General features: G+C 32.5%; 1 protein-coding gene across 1 annotated transcript; it reads right to left on the bottom strand.

Moving 5' to 3' along the window:
* Nucleotides 1–3724: 3724 nt before the first annotated feature.
* LOC143058109 (uncharacterized) lies at nucleotides 3725–22900 on the bottom strand. Its single transcript, XM_076231572.1, has 3 exons — nucleotides 22502–22900; nucleotides 19390–19487; nucleotides 3725–5320 (listed from the first exon to the last, which is right to left on the bottom strand). The coding sequence occupies exons 1-3, from the start codon at nucleotides 22898–22900 to the stop codon at nucleotides 3733–3735; spliced, it is 2085 nt and encodes a 694-aa protein (XP_076087687.1). The 3' UTR covers nucleotides 3725–3732.
* Between the last annotated feature and the right edge of the window lie 551 nt (nucleotides 22901–23451).

Genomic DNA, 23451 nt, shown 5'->3' with positions numbered 1-23451 from the left:
TTATTTTATTCTTATTCATGTAAATTATATACATTAAAGTAAATACATGATTTTATGATTCACCCATGCATATGACCAGTTGAACACTAGTATACTGTTGAAACTGCCTGGATATAATAGGCACATAGAAAGTATTAGCTTTGCTCTGGCCATACATCGCTACCATAAGCTTTGGTGGTGCAGTAGTTTTAAGCTGAATAAAGATGATTTATGAATAATATTGATACGTGAACTAAGATTCACAGTATGGCAGTATACATATAGATATATAGAGTCATGGGTGGAAAAAAAAATGCACTCTGAAATAAAAGAATAGCATTTGCACGTGATTGTTATCTTTCTTATGCTTTAATAGTTTGCTTACTGTACTTCTGAAGTTGGGTTTAGTACACACATCATACACACTTATTTAACTTCATTGCATTTGATATATTGATTTATAGTATATTTTATATTGGGGATACTATTTAATTTTATGATTGTTTTGTTCTGGTAGCACAATCATGTAATCGGTACTGATTTTCTCGAAAATAATTGCTTGGCCTTAGTTCATTTCAGATTACATGTATCCAAAATTACGTTAATTTAGTATTTTTACCTTCCCCAATCTCCGTGCTCTGCACGTAAAATGTTAATATATGTGGTTGTCGGTATCTCCAAAAACATGATAAAGATTTTTTAATTTTATTTTTTTATATTTGATTTGATTCTATTTTTTGTCAGTTATTATTTTTCAGTGTTTGTGCATTGTTGGAGTAGAAGAATATTAAAGACGTATATGGATCCAATTCTTAATTCGCTTGGACATTGCCTTCAACAATGGAATCGTTTGGAACCATTTGAACCTTCATCACTATTTGAACCTGCATCACTATTTGGACCTTCGTCACCATTTGTACCTTCATCACTATTTGGACCTTCGTCACCATTTAGACCTTCATCACTTTTTGGACATTTATCAACATTTAGACTTTGAAATTTTAAATTATATACAATACAATGCACATTTTCAACTGTTTAAAGACAACCGTGTCTTGTCCTTTCTTACTATGTTGTCAAATCGCGGACGATTTGTTTTTCTGGGTAGGGGGTATTGTAACGTTTGTGGGTCATCGTAAATTCCCCTTTTTCTATTTTTAGATACTATATATAACTATAGTTGTCCGGTCACTTTTTCGCTGGGATCGTTTATCTCGTGCTTGAACTCAATGTCCAGACTTGGATATTTAAACCTCGTCAGGGCAGTATTTCTTTAGATTGGGGAAAACTTTCGTACTGGTAAGTTGTACTTTAAATTTCAATTTATTTTGTATTTCGATGTTTGACTTAAATATTTATTTCTTTACATTTGTTATATTCTTTTCGGTCTCGTAGTCAAACAGTTCTAAAATGTTAAATTTACGTTTCCGTTCCAGAATAAATAGAGGGAATTGTACACTAGCTTGATATTTTATGATTTCGGGTTTATAAAGAGATGGGTTTCATTTTGATAGCGATATTTAGACAGAGGGTTAATCCGAGGGATATTTTGGAGTAACGGTCGTCAATCTACGGGATTGTTCGTGCCTAATTACTCTGAAATAGAATTTTGTATTATCGCATGTTTTGGTTTTGGATCTTGAACTGGTCAATTTTATTGAAAAACGTTTTTCAAACATTGCTCTGGTTGGATTGAAAACTAAACGGGAAATGCGATGTTTTTTTTTTACTGGATCGATTTTTGTTCCCTAGTCATAGAATAATGAGATTCATGTTCTAGTCTAACAAAGTCGGTGGGAACCAGTGGGTATAATTATTTTGTCTCGGAAGGTTGACGTCACAACTTGATTGATTGGATTATAATTAGTTAAAAACGAATAGTGTACAGCTCTCAATATTTTAAGTAAACGGACACTTCAAATTCTAGTATCATTTTATTTTATTCAATTAGATAGCACTAAGGCCAAACGCTTCTTTGAAATGGTTAACTTGTATGGGTATTTTTCACCGCATTGTTTGTCCAAAAAGGGGAAGTTCGAAAGTGTATTGAAATTCTAAATTGATATTTTTGCCCTGGAGATACCGCGATATGATTTATGTATTTATGTTGTCTTTGTCTATTAAATATGAAACTGTTTTATGAATTTTTGTCATTTGTTCTATGAGCAAATACATTGCTTGGCAAATCGTCATCACTGGTCATTTTTAGGTTTCTTATACCTGTCATTTATTGAATTTACTGTTTCGTTGTATTGTCAGTATGCTGTCAGAAGTCCTGGAGCGAAAGCACAGGCCGAACCCTCTCTACCAGTAACGTAAATGGCTGAGCTAGCAGGGTATAATGTCATGAGACAGATTATGAATGAGAATACGTTTACACACGAAAACCCATTTACGTTGCAATAGTACCCAAGAAAGATATAAAACCACAAAAACTTATCCTTGACCTGTGAAGCATGCAAATGAGATCAAGGCTAGATGATACATGTCAGGCAGAAATTTGTACCCTAAATTCATTCTATGCACCAAATACTGTTGTTTTTATTGATTATAGTATCAGAGGAACATATTTAGCCAGGAAATAAAAAAAATGTAATAAGCAAACGAGGCCATTGTCAGACGGTACCTCCCAAAAAAACATGTACATTTTACAATTATTCCATATACACCAAATTTATATGACCTATTGCCTATACTCTCAGAAAAACGGACCTTATCATGTACTTTTAATCTTGATTACTGATCAACGAAATGAGATAAAAATAAGTTGAATCCTGTCAACACTCACAAGGAACCCACATACACAATATTATTATCCTGTGTAACTCAGTCAAAATGGAGAAATCACTTGAATAAAAACTATAGTTTTTTAAAGCAGTAACTGAATCTTGAAAATAAGTGAAGTGACTTTCGTCGAAGGCAAAGGCGAAAACCTCCGTCAAAAGAGGCAAATTTTAAACAAATCGACCAATTTTCAAATATGGATTTCTGAAACGTTGTATTTGAGAGGTGTGCAAAACGATCCTCCACCATTTAAATGTTTATTTCAACAGTTTTATTCGACGAATATACACAGACAAACCAATAAATATAAACTTGATTGAAGTTTGAAACCAGGTGCTCTGATACTAAAGAACTATGCTTTTGCACATTATAGGAACATTAATCGTTAAAACAAAGACTTTATAACGATAAAGGCTCATCATGAAGGAGGAAATGCTATTGTTTGTAATCTTACACGTGACATGAAGCCTCGAATTCAAGTTCATTAGCATAAAACGCTGGACAGTTTTACCATTTATGACAGTGAAAATTAGAACGACAGTATTGATTCACACGGCGGATGTAGCATGAATAGAAGGATACACGCCTGGTTCTAGTTCTGTTTGGACATCGTGCATTTTCCGAAGTTTTTGCGAGTCAGCTTGTATTGTATCTTTTTAATCGATTTCTGCGATTGGCAAACTATTGTTCTCTGTATCATATGAGTGGAATATTAGCTGATGTAGGTTAGTCCTGTGAAGAATCCTCACATTGAACGCTTAATGTTACCGAAAAAATGGAATGGCATTTTCAGTCATAGCCAATTGCTTGTAATTGTTTAATTAAATTTGTTTGATAAAAGAGGGACGAAAGATATCAAAGGGACAAGTCAAACGTAAACGTTTGTGACATAAAGAAAAAGAAACACCATTGAATGAATTTCTGTACATTCTGAAAAGAAAAATCTGCATATATTTATACAAAATTTATTTACTTCTTATTATATGTCTTTTCCCATGGAAATCGTTTCCCATAGTTACAGAAAAACATCAAGAAGACGTCTCCATCATGACTACTAGGTAGATTGTCGCCTTGAAAACGGTATCTTAGCAAATAAGCATCACCCAAATTATCCCCATACATTTTTGGTTCTTTAGAATTAATGTTTATAACACCAGAACAGCGTTCATATTTTGGTGGGTTTGAGCCTTTCACATGGCAATGAGCCTCACAAACACGTCCATTGGGATCGAAAGCTGTTACAAATGTTTGGACTGTTTCACCATCACTTGGACGCTTTAATGCAACATATGCTACAGCTTCACTGATTGGTTGCCGTTCGTCAACTATAGCATACTCTTTATATTCTCCTTTGTAGGATAACCCAGTGGTTTCGACAAATATTTTAGATTCTCCAGATCCCCTTACTTTGAATTCACCAAATGAGGCAGGATTACCCTCTCGAATTTTTTCCCAAAGTCTTGGATACGCCCGTGGATTGTACAAATCGCCATCTTCAAAATGCAAACGTTCTTGTCTTTTATGTTCCGCCTTTTCTTCCATTACTCTTTGGTACTTAGCCGTTCTAATATTGAAACGGCAATTAGGTGGACGCTTGTATACTATTCGTACAGGTATGTATGCCCAATTTTTTGCGGAAACCACACCATCTAACAGGAAATCATTCTGGATCGGTTGGTTTCTAGTTGACACAGAATTTGATTCACTAGCAGACAATTTGTGAACATCTGCTGATCTTTTAGAAACTTTTTTAGGTTTGTTTCTCTTGTCATTAGAAAAAGCTACAAAACCTTTTGTTACTTTAAATTTCGTTGCATCTTTGTTTGCACGAACATGTGTTTGAAGAGCTACCACATTACGATCTTGAGTAGAAGGATATTCAGCAGAGTAACATACCTTCCTCGTATCATTTCTCTTAATATGTGGATAGTTTCCACAATTTGGATATTTTGGTGATTTTGCAAAATTTATTAAAAATTTATCGGAGAACATATTATGACTGCATTGTGCTTGGGTAAGATTAACTTTTAGATAATCTGCTATCATAGGAAGGCGCCTGCCAGGTTCATGTAAATTCATAGTATTGCTAGGGTAATCACTACCTGGGTCGATATTTTTTCTCCGTTGATTTTCTCTAAACTTTTCCCAAACATAATCAATGTAATTATGATGACAAAAGAAAAATGGGTCAGATGGTGCATAATTGAGATCACTCATAAGACCCCCAATATACACGTGAGGGTTGTTGTGCTGTCTCTCAATTTGACCCAGAGATGTTCCTAAAGTGACCTCTCGCATATGTTTAAGAGACATAGTTTGTTTATATCCTTCATCTGTCATATACGATCCAAAACGTCCGCCATCTCGTTGTAATAGTACGTTTGCCGTCGTATTCCAACCTACGAACGGCCCATTAACAACAATTCCACGAAGATTTCCAAAATAACCTTTACTAAATAAAATGCTTTTTTTAGGGTCTATCATGTTGTGGTCCAATGTTGTGTCACAGTATGGTAACATGACTCGTGGGTTCTTATCCCATATTGCTAGCTGTAACCTGCAATGTATAGGAAAGGACAATCGAAGAATTAAGTAAACTACTTTTTAAGTTGTTCGTATGGAACAACAAACAAAAAAAGAACGCGAATAACAGTCTATAAATAATTAGTCTTCGTATATGTTACAAGCTGTTTCTAAATTTAGTCATTTTGTAAAATGACCGAATTTTTATGCATTATATAAAATGTCTAAAAATACCTAGGCGTTTTGTAAAATGACTGAAATTTTGAAAATAAATTCAATATTAGTTATTTTCTTTGCAAGATGTTGTGTTTTGCCCACTTTTGTCATATGCATCTCATTGATATCCCTCTTCTACAAATTGCCTGAAACTGAACAGGCAATTTGTTGGTTCGATAATTAATTTATTTATTCTCCCAAAAACACCCCGAGAAGAATTGTATTTCATGTGTCATGCATTTATAATTTGTTTTGGTTATTTCTGCAGAGGATAAACCTGGATAAAGGACCGAAATTTATAATGCAGCTTGCAATTGAAATCAAAGGTATTTTGGATAGGGACAGAACATTCAACATGCAGAACGGCTATGGAGTTCTTAACGTGCAGAGAATGTTGCACTTTATTAACATGAGGCAATACATTTAGTGTTGCTCTTCAGAAATGATGAGATTTTATACAAACACATCCAAACAAATTCCCCTTTATAGCATGGGTTTCACAACACATGGCCTTGTTTTGTTGCGATGCAAAGATATGAGTACATTAATCTGCACTGCTTCAATGGAATTCCTTGGTCTTTGCAATCTGATGAATGAATGAGACAGTAGTTGACTGTGGTAAAGAAAGGAAAAATAACATTGCTTTGACAGGATAGATGCACCACCCGCCATGGGCAGCTCTGCTTAGTCTGTTAAAAGTTATAAAGGTAGCACTCCACAGTTAGAAAATAAAATTAAAATTGAACCACAAAATGTTTAATCATCTTTTATTCTTGGCTTTCTAATACATTAATAAAACTATTTGTGTCATACATGTGCATATGAATGTGATAAGTATAGTCTGATAAATTTGATTTTCAAAAGTTAAAATTGTGAAATATCATTTCTTTATTGTGTATCCATGGCAACATTCTGCATTTATTCACCATAATATATTGCAAAAAGGATGAAAATGTCACAAATTCCATCAAAATTTTGGTTCAAACTAAAATTTCAGTGCTTTTGAGTGATACCTTTTTTTAAACTATTGACAAATTAATCAAATAAAAAAATTGGGGTCTTTAGCCTTATTTTCTCGTAAAATTTAATCACAAAGTTCATGCGACAAAAAGATGAAAAAAATACATTACAATATATGACAATGCTTGGTATGGATATGAAAATACGGACTGACATGCAGAAAACAGGCTATATTACATACATTACATACTCTTAATGTTCATATGAACCCACTATGAAGTTTTTTTTTAATCTTTAGCTATCCGAAACATAATTTTTATTGCACACTAGCTCTCATATTTAAATAAATTGCTTCGACGAGCACAGCTTGATACCACCGCAGGAGTCCAACCCTGAACCGTTGGGGCAAAAATGGGCACAATATTCACACTTGATACAGGTCTGAATTTGGATAAATATTTGACACATAATAGGTTTATGATACAGAATAACTGTAGTCAAAGTCCTCAGAGATGGTTATATGATTTGAATTTATACTCAATGTTTTGCCTTTTGCAATACACTATGCTGTTACGAATTGCCCCCTCCCCAAAATGAAAAAAAAAAATACTTCCCCCCTTTGTTTTTATTTTGTGCAATACACTGCTGTTGAATATTGACCCCAACCCGAAAAGAAAAAAAAATTGTATCCCCCATTTTTGCCAAAAAATTCAAAAATGTGAAGACATTTTCTTTTAATTTCTGAAATCTAAAATGAGAAAAAATTGCCTCCACAATTTTTTTTTTGCCTCCTAAACACTTTCCCTTAAGATATAGTCATAATCTCAATTAAACTTTTCATAGGAGGTGCAACCATAATTACCCATTTAAATACAACATATAAGTCTTAAAATAGAAATTCAATATTCCTGAATCAATTAATTTAATAGTAACTTCTTAAAATAAATTGACATAATCACCTCAAGACAATACAACATTTTTTTTTATACATAATTTAAAACAGCGAAAGAGAGGTAATCCAAACACATTATCTTTGGATTACCTCAATACATTTGGATTATCTCCCTTACACTGCTTTAAATTGTCTTAATTGTCCATTAACCAAGAAACCCTTGTTTTTTCACCTTTTTTGCTACTAATTCTTTAACGGATTGAGCCACAACCCCCAATTCTAACCATTCCTTTGTGGTAAGAAAACTTAAGGTATAATTTCAGGGAGATTCATACACGTAAATACAAATTTTTGTCTGGAAACTTTTGGGCCCCGAATTCCCAAAACTGTTAGGACCATAACCAACAAAATCAATCCCTATCTTCCTTTTGTGGTTAAAAACCTTGTGTTTAAATTTCACAGATTTCTATTTACTTAGACTAAAGTTATTGTCCGGAAACAAACTGCATACGGCCGACGCGGACGACTACACACCTAACATGATAATATACTACGATATTTTTGGAAACATATGAAAAAGTAGATATTCATGACTGTGTAACGTGTGTGCTTATCGCGAGACCCAATGTTAAGTTTTTTTTGTTAATCAGTAAAGGTAATTAAAGAGCTGAATGTGTCTTGATCTAGGCACGCCTGGTAAACCATCTAATCTCAACCAAATGGTTGAGACGGAAAAAAGTATTCTGGCACTTCCTGTTGAACTTTTCTGGTTCAAAATATTCAAAATAAACACAGGGTAGGTCGAATTTTCGTCGATTTACTGAAAATCAATGACTTTTTTGTAAAATCGGAGAATGTCATGCCATAGATAAATAATAATTGTAACTAATATGTCTCTTCTTGGTTTAAAATATTATAAATTGAAGTCACAATCACTTTTCTCCTACGGATTATAATGTTTACATTCTTTAAATCCGATAGAACTGCTATGATATTAATGACTTAGCAAGAAAATATGTCAATTATTTGTGTGGTTTTTTAGGCTTTACGATAACCACGTCTGTAAATTGCACAAATATTTGTTTGTCAAGCCTACTCTGAGCAGAAAAATAAAAAAATATAAATGGTTGAGATATAAAGGTAATGGTTGAGTCTTTCTGTCACAATGTTGAGACTTTCTGGTTGCGCTGTACTATTCGAGTTTACCTTTTTTTGTACGGTTAACCTGATTCATGTTTTCTGTCTGTGGTAACATAAAATCTAAATACAGATATAATTTTAAGCATTGCCGATACAATGGTTATTTATTAATATGATTTGGATGAATTCGATTTCCTAACAGACACTATTTAATGCCGAAAATGCGTACATTTATGAAGAAATAAAATAGTTAAAAACTAAACAATCGAACAGTACCCCTTTTCTAGGTTTATTTTTTCGTACACATTATTTCAGGTGGTGATAATTTAAATGTGATTAAAAGATGTAATTTGTGTCATTATAATACTTATCACAAAAAAATATGATTCGATTTTAAAAATTGCTTTGTAAGCATTATGAGGGGGGCAAGGGGGGTTCCAATAACAGCAAAACAGCAAATTGATTTGACTTATAACAGATAACAAGGAATTAAAATGGACAAAAACAGATAACAGTAAATGAAATATTAAAATAAGTCGGGTCCTTGACAAATCCAGTATTTCTTATTACGGGTATAATCCTTTGTAATGAATTCCATTTTCTATGAACATGGTTTTTAGAATTATGTATCTAGATATGTATTTGGTATATTCTTGTGCGTCCGTCGTCAACATGTCGGACATTAACTCAAACACTTTTTAACCAATTTACATAAAACTTGGGGAAATTGTTTATATCTATTGACGTGAGCTCCCCATCATTTTTTTTATAAATTTTAGATTTTAAGTTTCTGAGTAATGGGGTTTTATTCAATAAAAATGTGTTTTTTTTCAGTTTTCTGATAATATCTCAAAAATCCTTTCACAAATTTGCCAGGAATTCTGGTGAATTGTTTATATCTATTGACATGAGCTCCTTTTCAATTTTTATAAATTTTAGATTTTACATTTCCGAGTTAAGGGGTTTTATTAATTAAAAAGGGGTGATTTTCTAGTTTTTCGGACATTGATACAAAACGTTTTCAGCAGTTCTCATGGAACTTTGCTGAATTGTTTATATCTATTGTTGTAAGCGCCCTTTCGATTTTATGTTATTCAGTTAAGAGTTTATTCATTATACAAGATGGTATTTTCCTATTTTCGGACAATAACTCAAAAATGTTTTCAGAAGTTCTCATGAAACTTTGATGTATTGTTTATATACATGATATATATTGACTGAAGCTCCCTTTCGATTTTTATAAATATCTGATATAAAATTGAGAAGTTATCGAATATTTCAAAAAGGCGACGGGCGTATCATGCGCTCATGGCGTAGCTATTTTTTTTTTCAGCATTTATTTTTGTACAGTTATAGAAACTCACACATGCTTGTAATTTAAATAGTGTAATAAAATTGAGAATGGGAATGAGGAATATGTCAAAGAGACAAAATGATATCTAGTATAAAAATTCAAGGGCAGTTATGGTATCAAAGTAGGTCCAATTGACATAGTTCTTGTGTTTGTTGCTACTAAAAAATGACCTGAAAGAGTTGGAATATATATACAAATGTATTCGCATTCTGACTTTTTTAAATGCCCATTTAATGAGGTGTGTGAATTTTTCTGAATGAGACTATGAGGCAAAGTTGTAAATAGGGTAGAAAAATCAAAAGCACCAATTATAAGCATGTAATTTATCAAGTACCTCGAACCAATTTTGACACTCCAAAAGTAATTTATTCCACTATTTTCAAAGGCCTTATTTGAACAATTGTTTATCAGGTTTTTGATTGTACCAAGTCTACTAGTAAGTAGAATACATAGTTTAGTACGAGAACAATGGCTTGAAGACGAAATAAATCTTTGTTTGTAATGAGTTATGTGCAGCTTCGGAACCCAGTACATGGTGAGAACTTTCATTGTACAATGTATTTCAAATTGGTTCTGCTTTGAAAAGAGCTGAGTTTATGTACCATGTGATCAGGTAATATAAAAGGTTAACTGGTTGTCACTTGAAAGACCAGTCCTTAATTGAGATCCTTGTCAGATATTCCTGGCCATATGATTTCCTTTTTGTCATATTAAGAATTGTTCTAATTTAATATGTTCGTACGGGAAAGTTACAACGAACATTATCCTCACACAAAAAAATAAGATAATTCTAAATAAATGTTCCAAAAAAAATAGGAGGTATTACAAAGGATAATCATAAGATATACTGGAATTGTCCTGGGCCTCACTTCTGTGATGGGTATATGTTAATTGAATCCTTCTCCAAATACGGGACCAACATATTAGTAGTGGCAGACCCCAATGTCCAATAATCTTCAACTTCTACCGAATTTTGGCTGTCAAAAAAATGCTAACATTCCAATTTTCAATAACAGTTAACAGCAAATACATTATCACAATAACAGATAACAAAAAAACTAAAAGCCCAATAACAGCTAACAAAGAATAAGACAATAACAGCTAACAGCAAATACATTTTCAGAATAACAGATAACAAAGAATTAAAATGCCCCATAACAGCATAACAGCTAAACCTCTTGCCCCCCTCTATTATAAGTGACGTCCAACTTAGTGTAATCACAGGTGTTGTATTGAAATAATTAAAACTTAGATGTTTTTTCACAACTGCATTCAGGGCACATCCTTAATATTTGGTAGTATTCAGCAACATTTATATTATAACCCGGGCCCCGTCACACTAGGCCGTGATCGCACTACGATCTCTAAAAAAATAATGCTATTGACGATCGTAGTGCAGTATGGTCGTGTTACGGTCTTGGTGATTGGTTGAGAGTAGCAAACTTTAAACATGTTCAAAACAATCGTGATGCGTTCGTGGCGAAATCAGATCGCAGTTCTGTTCTAGTCATAGATTGTTTTAGCCGTGGAACTGTCAGGATCAGTTCCAGGTTGAAATGTGTAAATCAGTTCTAGTTAGAACTTACAATGACCAAATCAGTTCTTGGTTAGAACTGTTCTAGCTAGAACTGTCTTAAAAGTGTTAGGAGATAGTTCCACATTTGTCCGCTAGAACAGTTCTCCCTCAGATTATGACAGTTAGAGGTAATCTCCATTGTATGTACATCTCCTTTGCAATTATCTATTTTAAATGAAAATAACTTTTGATGAAATGAATGAATTTAATGATTATCCATTTCTGAATATTAATTCAGTTTTCTTTTTAAATATTTTAAAACTGGATTCGACGTAGCTTAATTGTTAGAGATAGTTAGTTTGAACTCTGGCCTGGTCAAATTAAATTCTAAAAAAAAAATTGTGTGTGTCTATGCTAAGCATGCGATATCTGCTAAAAACTATGGTCACACCTTACCGGATAGCTCGAACGAACGCCGAAAGGATAAACAAAAGTTTTTGATTTACAAAATTTGCATCCGCTAGGAGTCCGCGATGTAATGACCAAATAAAACGGACGTGTAATATGCCGAAAAATGGGGTGGAAGAGGAATAAGAAAAAAAAATGTCAGAATAAAAAGCCTATAATTTTGCCTGATCATGATTAAGAAGTTGAGACAAAAATATTCATGATACTAAAGAAAACTAACATACCAATAATTGCTTTTTCTTACGCGATATGTTTTTAATTTGTATGTATCCGTTTTATTATCAATGTTCTTTCTGTGGTACGATTGCCAATGATACAACTCTCCACAAGAGACCAAAATGACACATAAAGTAACAACTAGAGGTCGCCGTACGGCCTTCAAATATAAGCAAAGCCCATACTGCATAGACAGCTATAAAAGGCCCCGAAATGACAATGTAAAACAATTGTAACGAGAAAACTAACGGCCTTATTAATATATATATATAAAAAAATGAACGAAAAACAAATATGTTACACATAAATAAATAAATAAATTCTAGCCCTGGAGATGTCAATTACAACATTATTGACGTTAAAGCTTCTGTGCAAAACTGCATCTCAAACGCTAGACTTAATCTCCAGCGTTAGAACTTTAATACTAGTACTTAAAAAAACACAGCTATTTACTATTTAGACTCTATTACAACCAAAGGCCTCTTTAGAAATGGCTGTGATAACTACAGACAAGATTAAAATGACTGTTGAAATGTCAAACAATATACGGCAAGTTTATGAATTTTGACAGTTGTATATGTAAAATTGATACTAAGCTACACAAGGTCATGTTTTTCTCTAACTGTTTATTACGTCTTTACACTAAATTCATTGGATGTTGGATGTGTACGAATTGATAGTTTAGTCTTAGATGCATGTTTTTTTATTAGTTGTTAGTGGCTTTGAACTAACTGTCAGATAACTGCGAGTACTCTCAGATCTGTTCCTAGTGTCTTTTTGTTGTCGGGATGATCAAGAACCCGGCCACGTCCAATTGTATTTTTGTCCATCTGATGAGTTAAACCTTTTTCAACTGATTTTTATAGTTCGTTCTTATGTTGTACTGTTATATATACCACTGTCCCAGGCAAGGGGGAGGGTTGGGATCCTGCTAACATGTTTAACCCCTCCACATTATTTATGTCTATCCCAAGTCAGGAGCCTGTAATTCAGTGGTTGTCGTTTGTTTATGTGTTACATATTGAATCATATTTGTTAATTTTTTTAATTTTTTTTATATATAAATAAGGCCTTTAGTTTTCTCGTTTAAATTGTTTTACATTGTCTTATCGGGGCCTTTTACAGCTGACTATGCGGTATGGGCTTTGTTCATTGTTGAAGGCCGTACGGTGACCTATAGTTGTTAATGTCTGTGTCATGTTGGTCTCTTGTGGACAGTTGTCCCATTGGCAGTCATACCACATCTTCTTTTTATAGTTGAAAATTTCATTCACCAGAAGATCTCAACATTGTTCCAGAATATCTCAACCGATACCAGAAAATCTCAACATGACATACTTTATAACATATTTAGCTTAATGAAATTATATTAGTAAAGAAAAAGAAGAAACTGTAATTTTATGTTCATAATGTTTTAGAAAAATACTAATTTACTGATATATATGCTAGTTTATCAATGATATCACTGTCATTTTGTCAATAGCTGACTGCGCTGGCCACATTTACCTGCTGGAGAAAAGTCATTACGATGTCATTTTAAATTATATTCATTTGTGTTATACACGAGATAAATCGTACTTCCAATATCTATGGCATGACATTCTCCGATTTGACAAAAAACGCATTGATTTTCAGTAAATTGACGAAAAGTCGACCTACCCTGTGTTTATTTTGAATATTTTGAACCAGAAAAGCTCAACAGGAAGTGCCAGAATACTTTTTTCCGTCTCAACATTTGGTTGAGATTAGATGGTTTACCAGGCGTGTAGGTTTCTTCATATGTGGTCTTAGTGCCAAATAAAGACAATAGTAGTATACTGCTGTTCGAAAGTCATAAATCGATTCAGACAAAAACAAATCCGGTTACAAACTAAATCACATCAACTATAAGAGGAAATTATCGAAACAACCTAAACATTAAACATAACACTAAAATGACACCATTACATGACAGGAATACAGGACAAATAAATGCAAGAATTTCAAGACAGAGAAATAAGCAAATAAACACTAGAATAGTACATTTCGACATGCTTACCACAGAATAAACACGAACATGTTAAACAATACAGGACAGCACACAAAACAGCATAACAGAACCACGAACTTTCTGTCAGACGACTGGGTCAACGCCACACGTTTGTAAATATGTCAATTCAATTATTTTATAAAACAATAACAAGACTATTAATATAGAAGAGCAGACGACGTAAATTGTAAATCTAAGAAGTGGTAAACATTTCCTAAGTTAGTTTAGACACAGACACATCATATGGATCAACCAATTCGTGATTCATAACCTTTACGGAGTATCATTTTTAATCTTTCCTCCTCTTAACTTTGTTGGAGCAGTTTCTGCGTAAGGAGCACACTCCTGTATATGAAGTCCTTTTAGTGTGAACATGCACGAGCATAACGTATCAACTGAGATATGTAAAGCCCATAAGATTGGGCAGAGGGTATGTTACTGCTGAGAAATGGGAAAGTGATAATTGGGAACTTGGAATCGTCCCGTTTTTTCATAGATTTTAGTGTGAAGTCGTCCATCTGTGTTAGAATTGAAGAAAAGATCAAGGTAGGACGCAGTCCTTCTAGTATCAGTAGTATCATTAATTTCAAGTTCACTGGGATATATGAGATGTAAGTATTGGCTGAAATATCGGTTATTCAGTGATAGGACATCATTAAGTACATATCTGAAAGTAAAATTAAAGAATTTTGCAAGGTGCTTTTTTAAATTTTTTTTTAGAAGGTTCTGAATGGATTCTGCTTCATACGAGTACAAAAACAATCGACCAGTAGGGGTGCACAATTAGTTCCCATTGAAATATCGACTGTCTGTTGACATATCAATCTTTCAAACTTAATAAATACTAGAACACACCCGTGATATCACGGGTACGTGACTGAATTATAGTATATAACTATGCGCAAGCCTTATTTTAGTATTAGTATTGTCATCTGATAAAGTCATGCCGATTATAAGATACACAGTTTTTCTCTGCTTTCAAGTCTTTCTGTTTGAACCCGTCGAACTGAAACAATAATATTAATTATTTGGAAAACAAAAGGTCCTGGAATGGAGTATTTTTTAATCAACAGCATTGTCCTATATAAGTTATAAATACAGTTGAATTCTTTGCTTCGCTGTTTTACGTCATGCCCACTAACAAATTGAAAACTGTACCTATACGCCTTATTTTTAGTCCAGATTTTTAGCATTCGTATTGTTATCTTAGAAAGTCTTACTAATTAAAATACTACAATAGGTAACAATTTGACAATTTAGTAGTGTCAACCCTGTGGTTATGACCCGTGTATATAGCATATTAATCCTGAAAACAACGTTTGGTGGTGCGCCTGTCAGATGCGGAACGTACAGATAAGGTAATAGGTAACAGGTGAATATACTATTGGTATCGGTAGCGGACTCGACCCGGAACTTCTTAATTATTGGCAATATTAATTACATGGAAAACAAAAGGGCCTGGAGTGTTGTAATTTTTAATTTACACCTTTGTACTATATTAGTTATATATAAAGTTGAATTCTGTGAATCGTCGTTTTTACGTGATGACGGCTAACAAATTGGACCTCGTAATTTTAGTATTATAGATATAGTGTCGATCAAAAAGTCCAGCAGTTTGATAATATCATCTTCAGTATATTTTCTGTAAGATTCAGTGTGGCTTTTCCCAAAATAAGAATTATTATAACCCAAAACAAGAAATTTGTATCTACGATTACCATTTTTATAGACAAAGCTCTGTTAAATGAGATGATGAAGTCGATCTTTCAATTGAGCATGAGAAAAAGTAGTGTAAAGCGTAGAAAATTCAAAAGTCTTAATGTTGCTGCAACATTGCAGAGATAAAACTAGACAATATGTCAAACAATGTACTTGCAAATCATCAGGACAATTATTGTGTAACCGCACTTTGTCATCTAAACATTTTGTGAGATAATAGATAATTGTCGAGTTATGTGCTTGTGTTAATTTGGAATATTATATAAATAATGCAATCAAATATATTTGTTCAGTAATTATTATAAATATAAATGATCCAGTGTTCAGAGCTTTCAATTGTTTTTTTTACATTTATTCCATAAGATAATTTCAGGCATCTTTTGAAAGGCCTTCGATTTTTCCAGTTTGTTTAGTAAAATGCCATATATATATTAATTATTATGTAAAATGATTGAATCTTGCAGGCATTTTAGAAAATGTGGCCTAAAGTTTTAAGGCATTTTGAAAAATGCCTTTATTTAGAAAAGGCCTGTAACATATACAAATTGAATGAAATAAACACTGACAGTAGCTCTGCCATTTTGATCTGATTTGTATAATGATGCATCCATTTCTATTAATATTTAACTAACTAGAACACGCCCGCGACATCGCAGATCTGTGACATACAGCAGTACGCCTTATTTATAGTCTGGATTTTAATGCACCTGCACTAATCGATGAACATAGTATTCAATTGCAGTTTTGCATTTCTGTATATTTTAAGGACATTAACATTTTATGAAGGTACCCTTTTTGTTTTAGTATTTAAGTTATTTATGTTTTATTTTAAATACGATGTATTAAAATTAAGAAAGGTCTTTTAATACCCGTTTGATAAAGGTACTCCGACAACGGAGTTTTAATTTGAAGAGAAGAAGAAGATTTGTTATATTGGTATTGGTATCGGATTTGACCCAGAACTTGTTAATTATTGGTAATATTAAAGTAATATATATAAAACTTAAAATAAAAAAAAAATACGCATATGTTTTTTTGTTAGAACTAAATGAATAATTTTTATTATAAAACTTATGATGAACATATACTTTTTTCTGAAGTAAATTCCTTAATTTGTTCAAGTTGGAAAGAAGGTTACTTTTTTAATTCATGCTTCAGCAAACAGTTCGTCGACACGTTTTCCGTATGCAGTTACTTTCTCGTATACATCCGGTGATCGCAATACGCAAGTGAAAAGGGGAAAACCAAACGTAAATATCGCTCCGTCATTGAAACAAACGGTATCTTATTGTAGATGTTATACACGTGCTTACCTGAATATTCATGCTTCTTTGTTGATTGTTTACAAAGGTGACAATCGGCTCCAAAACACGACCATTAATTAGCTGCCATATTTTTACAACAACACTGACCGATAGGAATATGTTTTTCACGAAATGGATGCGTAAAAAATGATAAAATCAAGACAAAGTTTTTGACATATGCATGCATTGGTTCAAGAATTAGATAAACATTTTTTTCACCCGTCACTCGTTTCATATGACTAATTATGCGGAAAACAAAAGACCCCGTTATGATGTTTGTAATTTTTTTATCAACACCTTTGTCCTATTCATATAAGTTAAAGTTGGTATTGTCAAATCGAACAGTTTTGACTAACCGGTTACTCAGATAATCGTTCGACCGATTAACCGGTTAACCTATAGTTAAGTTGATGTTTGAAGACCTTATCTGTAGTACCCTACACATGTACGTTTTAATAAGACGATAAATTGAAATTTTTCCTAAGGCATTGTCTGTGAGGATTCCTGGCGAAGTTTGACTATTAATAATCTAATAGTACCGTATCTGCTATGGCGTTTGTAATAACTTCAGATTGAAAAGATAAACAAACTTCTTGAAAATGTCTGAAACCGATGATTCTTTCATTTTCTCTTGATGTTATAAAAATAATGTTGAGTGTTTTAATTTGAAAAGATTAAGCGTGTTACTCGTACCATCAAGTATACATTAATAACGTTTACGTTGATATGCATTTCACAGTTTTTAAGTTGTCATTTGGTTTAAAGTATGGCAAAGCCTAGCACGATGGAGGTCGCACATTCAGATGGAGGTGTACGCAATATTAGATCAAAAATATAATGAAGTAAGTCGTAAAATAAAATAGAATTTCTGATTTAAGCCGGGTTACTGTTTAAAAAAAAAACCAAAATGTATACTAATTATGTTTAATCAAGATTTGCCCCGATGTGATAGACAAGTTGTCTAAGTTCTTATTAACTGTGTGTTTTTGGATTAACAATAGCAATCAATATTTTGGATAATTCATCTTTCAAATTAATTACCACGATGATAATTTTTAAAATAGAACAAAATTATTCAATGATTGCAATACATATTTACTTCAAATTTGTAAAAATTGAAAAAAAAGTCCTGTTAACCAGTTAGCGTTTTTGAAATTCGACATTCGGTTCTTCCGACGGTTAAACGGTTAACCAGCTAACCGTTGACAACACTAGTTAAAGTTGAAATCTTTGATTTGTCGTATTTACATCATGACGGTTAACACATAGGGCCCAAGACTACAATTAATGACCCCGCTTTTCGTTGTCCACGAATATAGTTCCTTTTAATTAGAGTGTATTTTTCCTCATTTTTTTTCTTTCTCTTCCTCACTCATTTCTTAGATTTTTTTTGGTGGAAATGAAAGAAGAGAGGTGAAATAAATTTTTGGATGTTGCAGATTAACTGATTTTGATTTGGAATGAGTGATTAGGCCAAGTGCAAAAAGGTAATATTTACAGTTTTCGGAACATCTCTTGACCTGTCAATAGGGGTAGGGATGTGTATTGGCTAAATTTGTAAAAGTGATTGCGTCAATCTTTCTGAATTTTGGATATATATTTGGACTATGACTATACACACACAAAAAATTTGACAAAAGTGCATGGTGCAATTTTTTTAATGATGCAAAAGGTTATAAAGAACTGATAGAGGAATTAATTGTGGTCTGTGGCCATAGATTTCGCTGGCAGTACATTGACAGAGCATGTGCGAAACCGTATACGACATGGATCGATAACGGTCTTTGAATTCGGATATTTTCTGTTGATAAAAGATTGTTTCAAAGACAATTTTAGGAAGAAAAAACCATTACATTCATACGTCATATGATAAATATTTCCGACTTTGTATTGGTTCAGATGAGTTGCGGCTCAATGAAATCGATTTCTTCCTTTGATAATATAGATAAGGCGTCACAGTATAAAGCAAATCAAGCAATTTGACAAATTTACAAAAGATTAACTTACTGTTAGCCCGAAATACAGAATTTCCCAGGCCATCAACTGGAAGATTTTAAGTTTTTCACATAATGTAAGATTTTAAAGTGCCTGTCCACAGTCTGGATGAGCCTGTTATATTGGGTTGTCGCTGTTTTATGTCCGTCATTATTTTTTTTCGTAATGTTTTTAAGTCAAATCTGCACATGTAAGCCTGTGTTTTGAGAACATAAATTCGAGGTCCGTCTGTAGAGCATTTTTTATAGTTTGAATTTTGAGTTTGAATGTCCCTCTGGTATCTTTTATACTTACACTAAATTATATATTCTATGCCATCCTAGAAACCCAGGTCCAAAGTGTGCACCCATTATGGCTGTTTGTTGATGAAGTCTTGTAATGGCATCGTAGGACTGTAAAATATTTATTGATATTAAGTCACTAAAAATATAAACCTAAACTAATATGACGATAAAATATTTAATTTGAGAAAAGGTAGTACAAAATAAATCATACGACAAATGAAATTAACGAATATTCTTAAAAAATAGAAAAAATGTAATGTGTAACAGAATAGATCTTCACAATTAACCACTGATGCTCTGAAACATTGACACAACCCTCAGCAGTTCTCTTAAAATTGTTTTTATCTTATATTTGATATCAATGTATACTAAAAGCCAATAAACACATTAAGTTTTCAATGACATATACTATCAAAACGCAGTGAAGAAGTTGCATATTGAATGCAGTTTATACCTTTGATAACTATTATACGCTATAATTTTCCTATTTTAACATATTGTCCTTAGAAAGTGTTTTTGAAAAAAAAAATATTCCCATACAACTAACCTTTGCCTACATATTTAATAGAGAATTAATATATCGTTCTAAAGCGTACACATACAGAGTTTGAAAAGGTCAACATTACTTTTCATTTTCTTTATAGCAAACCTATTCTATTGAAGATACAATATCTAGCTAAAGACTTAATTTTGCATTCACTTCTAAATGTCAAAGTATTAGCTCAGATTATTTGATTTTTGCTTGTTTAGAAACGAAAAAAAGATATGAACATTCTTTAATAAAGCATAGGTTTTTAGATAAAAAGACCAATTTTGCCTCACTATTGTGTAAATTACCAACTTTTTATTATAACTGACCGATAAACGTAGGTTTTCTTTAGTTACAGTAATAATGTGACAAAATTGTTTCCCTTTGCCCAGTCATATAACAGTTGATCGATATGCCCCCTCCCCAAAAAAACAAACCCAACATAAAATAGATCAAACTAATACAATGTAAATAAAAATAATTCAAAAGCAATGTTTTCTTTTAACCAGTTAATTCAGTTGCAACTATTCTTCAAATCAAATTGTTAAAAAAACATATGTTGTATTTGCATTGTTTATTCTTTAATGTTTGTCTCCAAACCTTAACATCTACGAAATTGAAGAAATGATTTGTGTTTTGAAAAATGAAAAAGATGAACACTGTAAATGACAAAATGTACCTCTTACTGAAATTATGTTTGCCTCAAAATATTCTTAAGAGTGATAGGCTCACATTGCCGATCATGATCCATTCCTTTGTGACAAATGTATAATTCTTACACGAATTTAAATTTTAGTAACCTTTATGTGACGTCCCTTAGTTCTCAATAGTACGTAGAATTTCTGGATTTTTCTTCACAAGAATAGCTCAAGCCTAAACATTTGAAAGCAAGTACTTGTATGAACAACAATGCAGAAATATTACGAGTAAAATGAACCCAAAACAAAATAGATAAATGCGTCACTTACTTTACACATTTGTCTTAATATACAGATAGCGAGAAAAAGGAAAGCTGACCCGTCTGTTCAGCTGTAATGACTGAGACGTGAATGAGTGATGTGATAAAGAATTTATAACCAAAATATCCGAAGAAACGGTAAATTTAGAGACAGTTGAACAATTATGAACGATCATACCCAAATATTTGAAAACAAAGATAATGTATAAAAAGTTAAATCGGTAAAACCTGCATGAGCAAAAGAGGCATGAAAAGTATAGGCAATTTATCTTGTACGGTCAATTTCTCTAGAGATTTTAGTTTTATGATATTTTTCAATTAATCAACGTAAAATTACAAAAAAAAAGTGTTCTAAATAATCACAGCAAATCTTAACCGATGATACCATCGGAGACTTACTGTTCATCATTAGTGCTGGTAAACAATAAAAACATTTGACAAATTTCTCGCATTTGAAGCGATTATCAGCATGCAAGCCCTGATCCAAACATGTAAGAATATGTAGAAACGTTAGGAGCTAAAAATTTAATCAAATTAATCTTAAATTCACTTTGCCGGAGGGAGTTGAAATATCAGCTTCTTCATGAAAAAAAACCAACAACAAACCATGGGATATTTTTAGAAACATATGTGTTGTTAATAATGTCAGTAGCAATGTATTGACTTCTGAGCTAAGATATATCAGAAAAAAAACAAGGTAAAAGGAAGAGCAAATAAAACGATTTTATGTTTGCGTTCATTGCTCAAGATGTAAACCATCTTTTTATCAGTATAATATAACTATGGCATAATCTATTAAATGTTATTTTTCTTGTCTTTTAAAGCATGGTTCCATTTTATAACACTAATAGGAACCTCAGTTCCGAGTTTGTTATGAGTTCAGACTCCGTTATTGGCTTTTGTATCACCAGCCAAGTAGCCGACACATTTACTATAAATATTTTTTTGTGAGTTTACTGTTTATAAAATGCTGAATTTTCAAAACTCTAATGCATGAAGTTTCTTCGGATATTTTGGTAATAAGTACACTTCAACATCGTATTTAATTTGGCTTTCCTACTTTGAGTGCCACTGATTCTATATTAACGAAACAAGCGTCTGTTGTAATATATTATAAACCTTTAACTTTGATGATTCCAAAAAATGAATCTATGCAGATACATCTATATATTTAGACTTAAATGAAACATTATATATTGGCTGAAAAAAGTTAGTTTTAATTCGACCAATCAATGAACTAGCTATGTATTGTGTAATTTCTTTTATGGTAATGAAAGTAATTTACAAGTGTAATAAACATTCGCATATCAAATATACACCTTATTCACTATGAGGAGTCAGACAAACATTTATGGAGTATGGAGGTTCTGAAAAAGGCAACGGACACTTTAAGGCAACTTATGCGGGTATCTGAACTTGTTTAAAAGTCGACCAACAACCCTGTTTGAACTTAACAAAACTCAAAATCAAATTCAAATTTAGGTTTTTATGGCAATGTTAGTATTTTTATGACAAGTACAAAATAAGCATTATATAAGATAACAATATAGTTGAACAGTAAATAATCAAAATCCAGAGTCCCTTAAAAAGATAAAATATGAGTGAGCATTCCCAAAATATTAATTTTAGACTTACTCCATCTTTCTTTAATGCATTAAGAGCAGCAAAATAATCAGAACGTTGTTTGTCTGTCAACGTCCGAATTTCCTTTCTTTGATTATTCCACTTCCATTTAGCACTTCTTTTCCTTCGTTTGTATTCGGACTCAAGTCCCTGCAGACGACGACCAAGATGTTTAAAGTATCGTTCGTTGTCTTCGGTAACCGGACTGACCACATCATTATCCACATTATTATAAGCAACCTGGTAATTTTTACACTCGAATAGGATATCAAACGCTGGTATCCTTCTCGGTGAAACTCCACGGCTACGATCCATTAAGCATTTCTCCATTGGACCAGGGAACCAGTCCTTGTAGATGAGAGCTTCGACTCCATTTATGATAATTAGGAGAAGAGCACAGTACGAATTCATCTAAATTGAAAGAATAAGAAATGTTATTCCCTCATACACAATTAATCATTTTCAGTCCATAGTTTGTTACATTAACACTAGATATATAATTTTGCGATATAGTACGATACAGTATAATACAATGTAATATATACCGATATTTTACTGCTTAATACCACATTTACCTTTAACGTCTTTTTGGACTGGTCATCAAATTTTTTATAAAAACGAAACCGCAATCAATTATCAATCAAGTCAGATTTTTTTCTTCGCAAAACACATGTCAGAAATTTGGCAGCCGTTTTCACTTGTCCCGTTGATTTTTTTGCATTTGATTTGGAAATTTAATATGGATTTTGTTTTTTGGGAATTTAAATTGGAGTTCAGTATTTTTGTTAGACTTTGTGGATTTGTTTTTATCTGCACGTGCTTTTATGAAGAATTCCTCATCATTTAGTCTAATAAGATAAATTTTGTCCTTAAGCAAAAATTTTTATAATGTATATACATCTGAACGGGCACTAGCTACGAGATATATAAAAATAAATCTAAAGTATCATTATTTGTTTGTT

Source organism: Mytilus galloprovincialis, chromosome 14 (genome assembly GCF_965363235.1).
Source record: "Mytilus galloprovincialis chromosome 14, xbMytGall1.hap1.1, whole genome shotgun sequence".
NCBI lineage: Eukaryota > Metazoa > Mollusca > Bivalvia > Mytilida > Mytilidae > Mytilus > Mytilus galloprovincialis.
This window is presented reverse-complemented; position numbering and strand designations above follow the sequence as displayed.

Coding starts and splice junctions, on each gene's coding strand:
- LOC143058109 (XM_076231572.1), bottom strand. CDS start 22,900: ATGAATTCGTACTGTGCTCTTCTCCTAATTATCATAAATGGAGTCGAA. Junction 19,488..22,501: donor ATGCATTAAAGAAAGATGGA/GTAAGTCTAAAA, acceptor AATATTTTACAG/TCCTACGATGCCATTACAAG. Junction 5,321..19,389: donor CATAGAATATATAATTTAGT/GTAAGTATAAAA, acceptor TATACATTGCAG/GTTACAGCTAGCAATATGGG.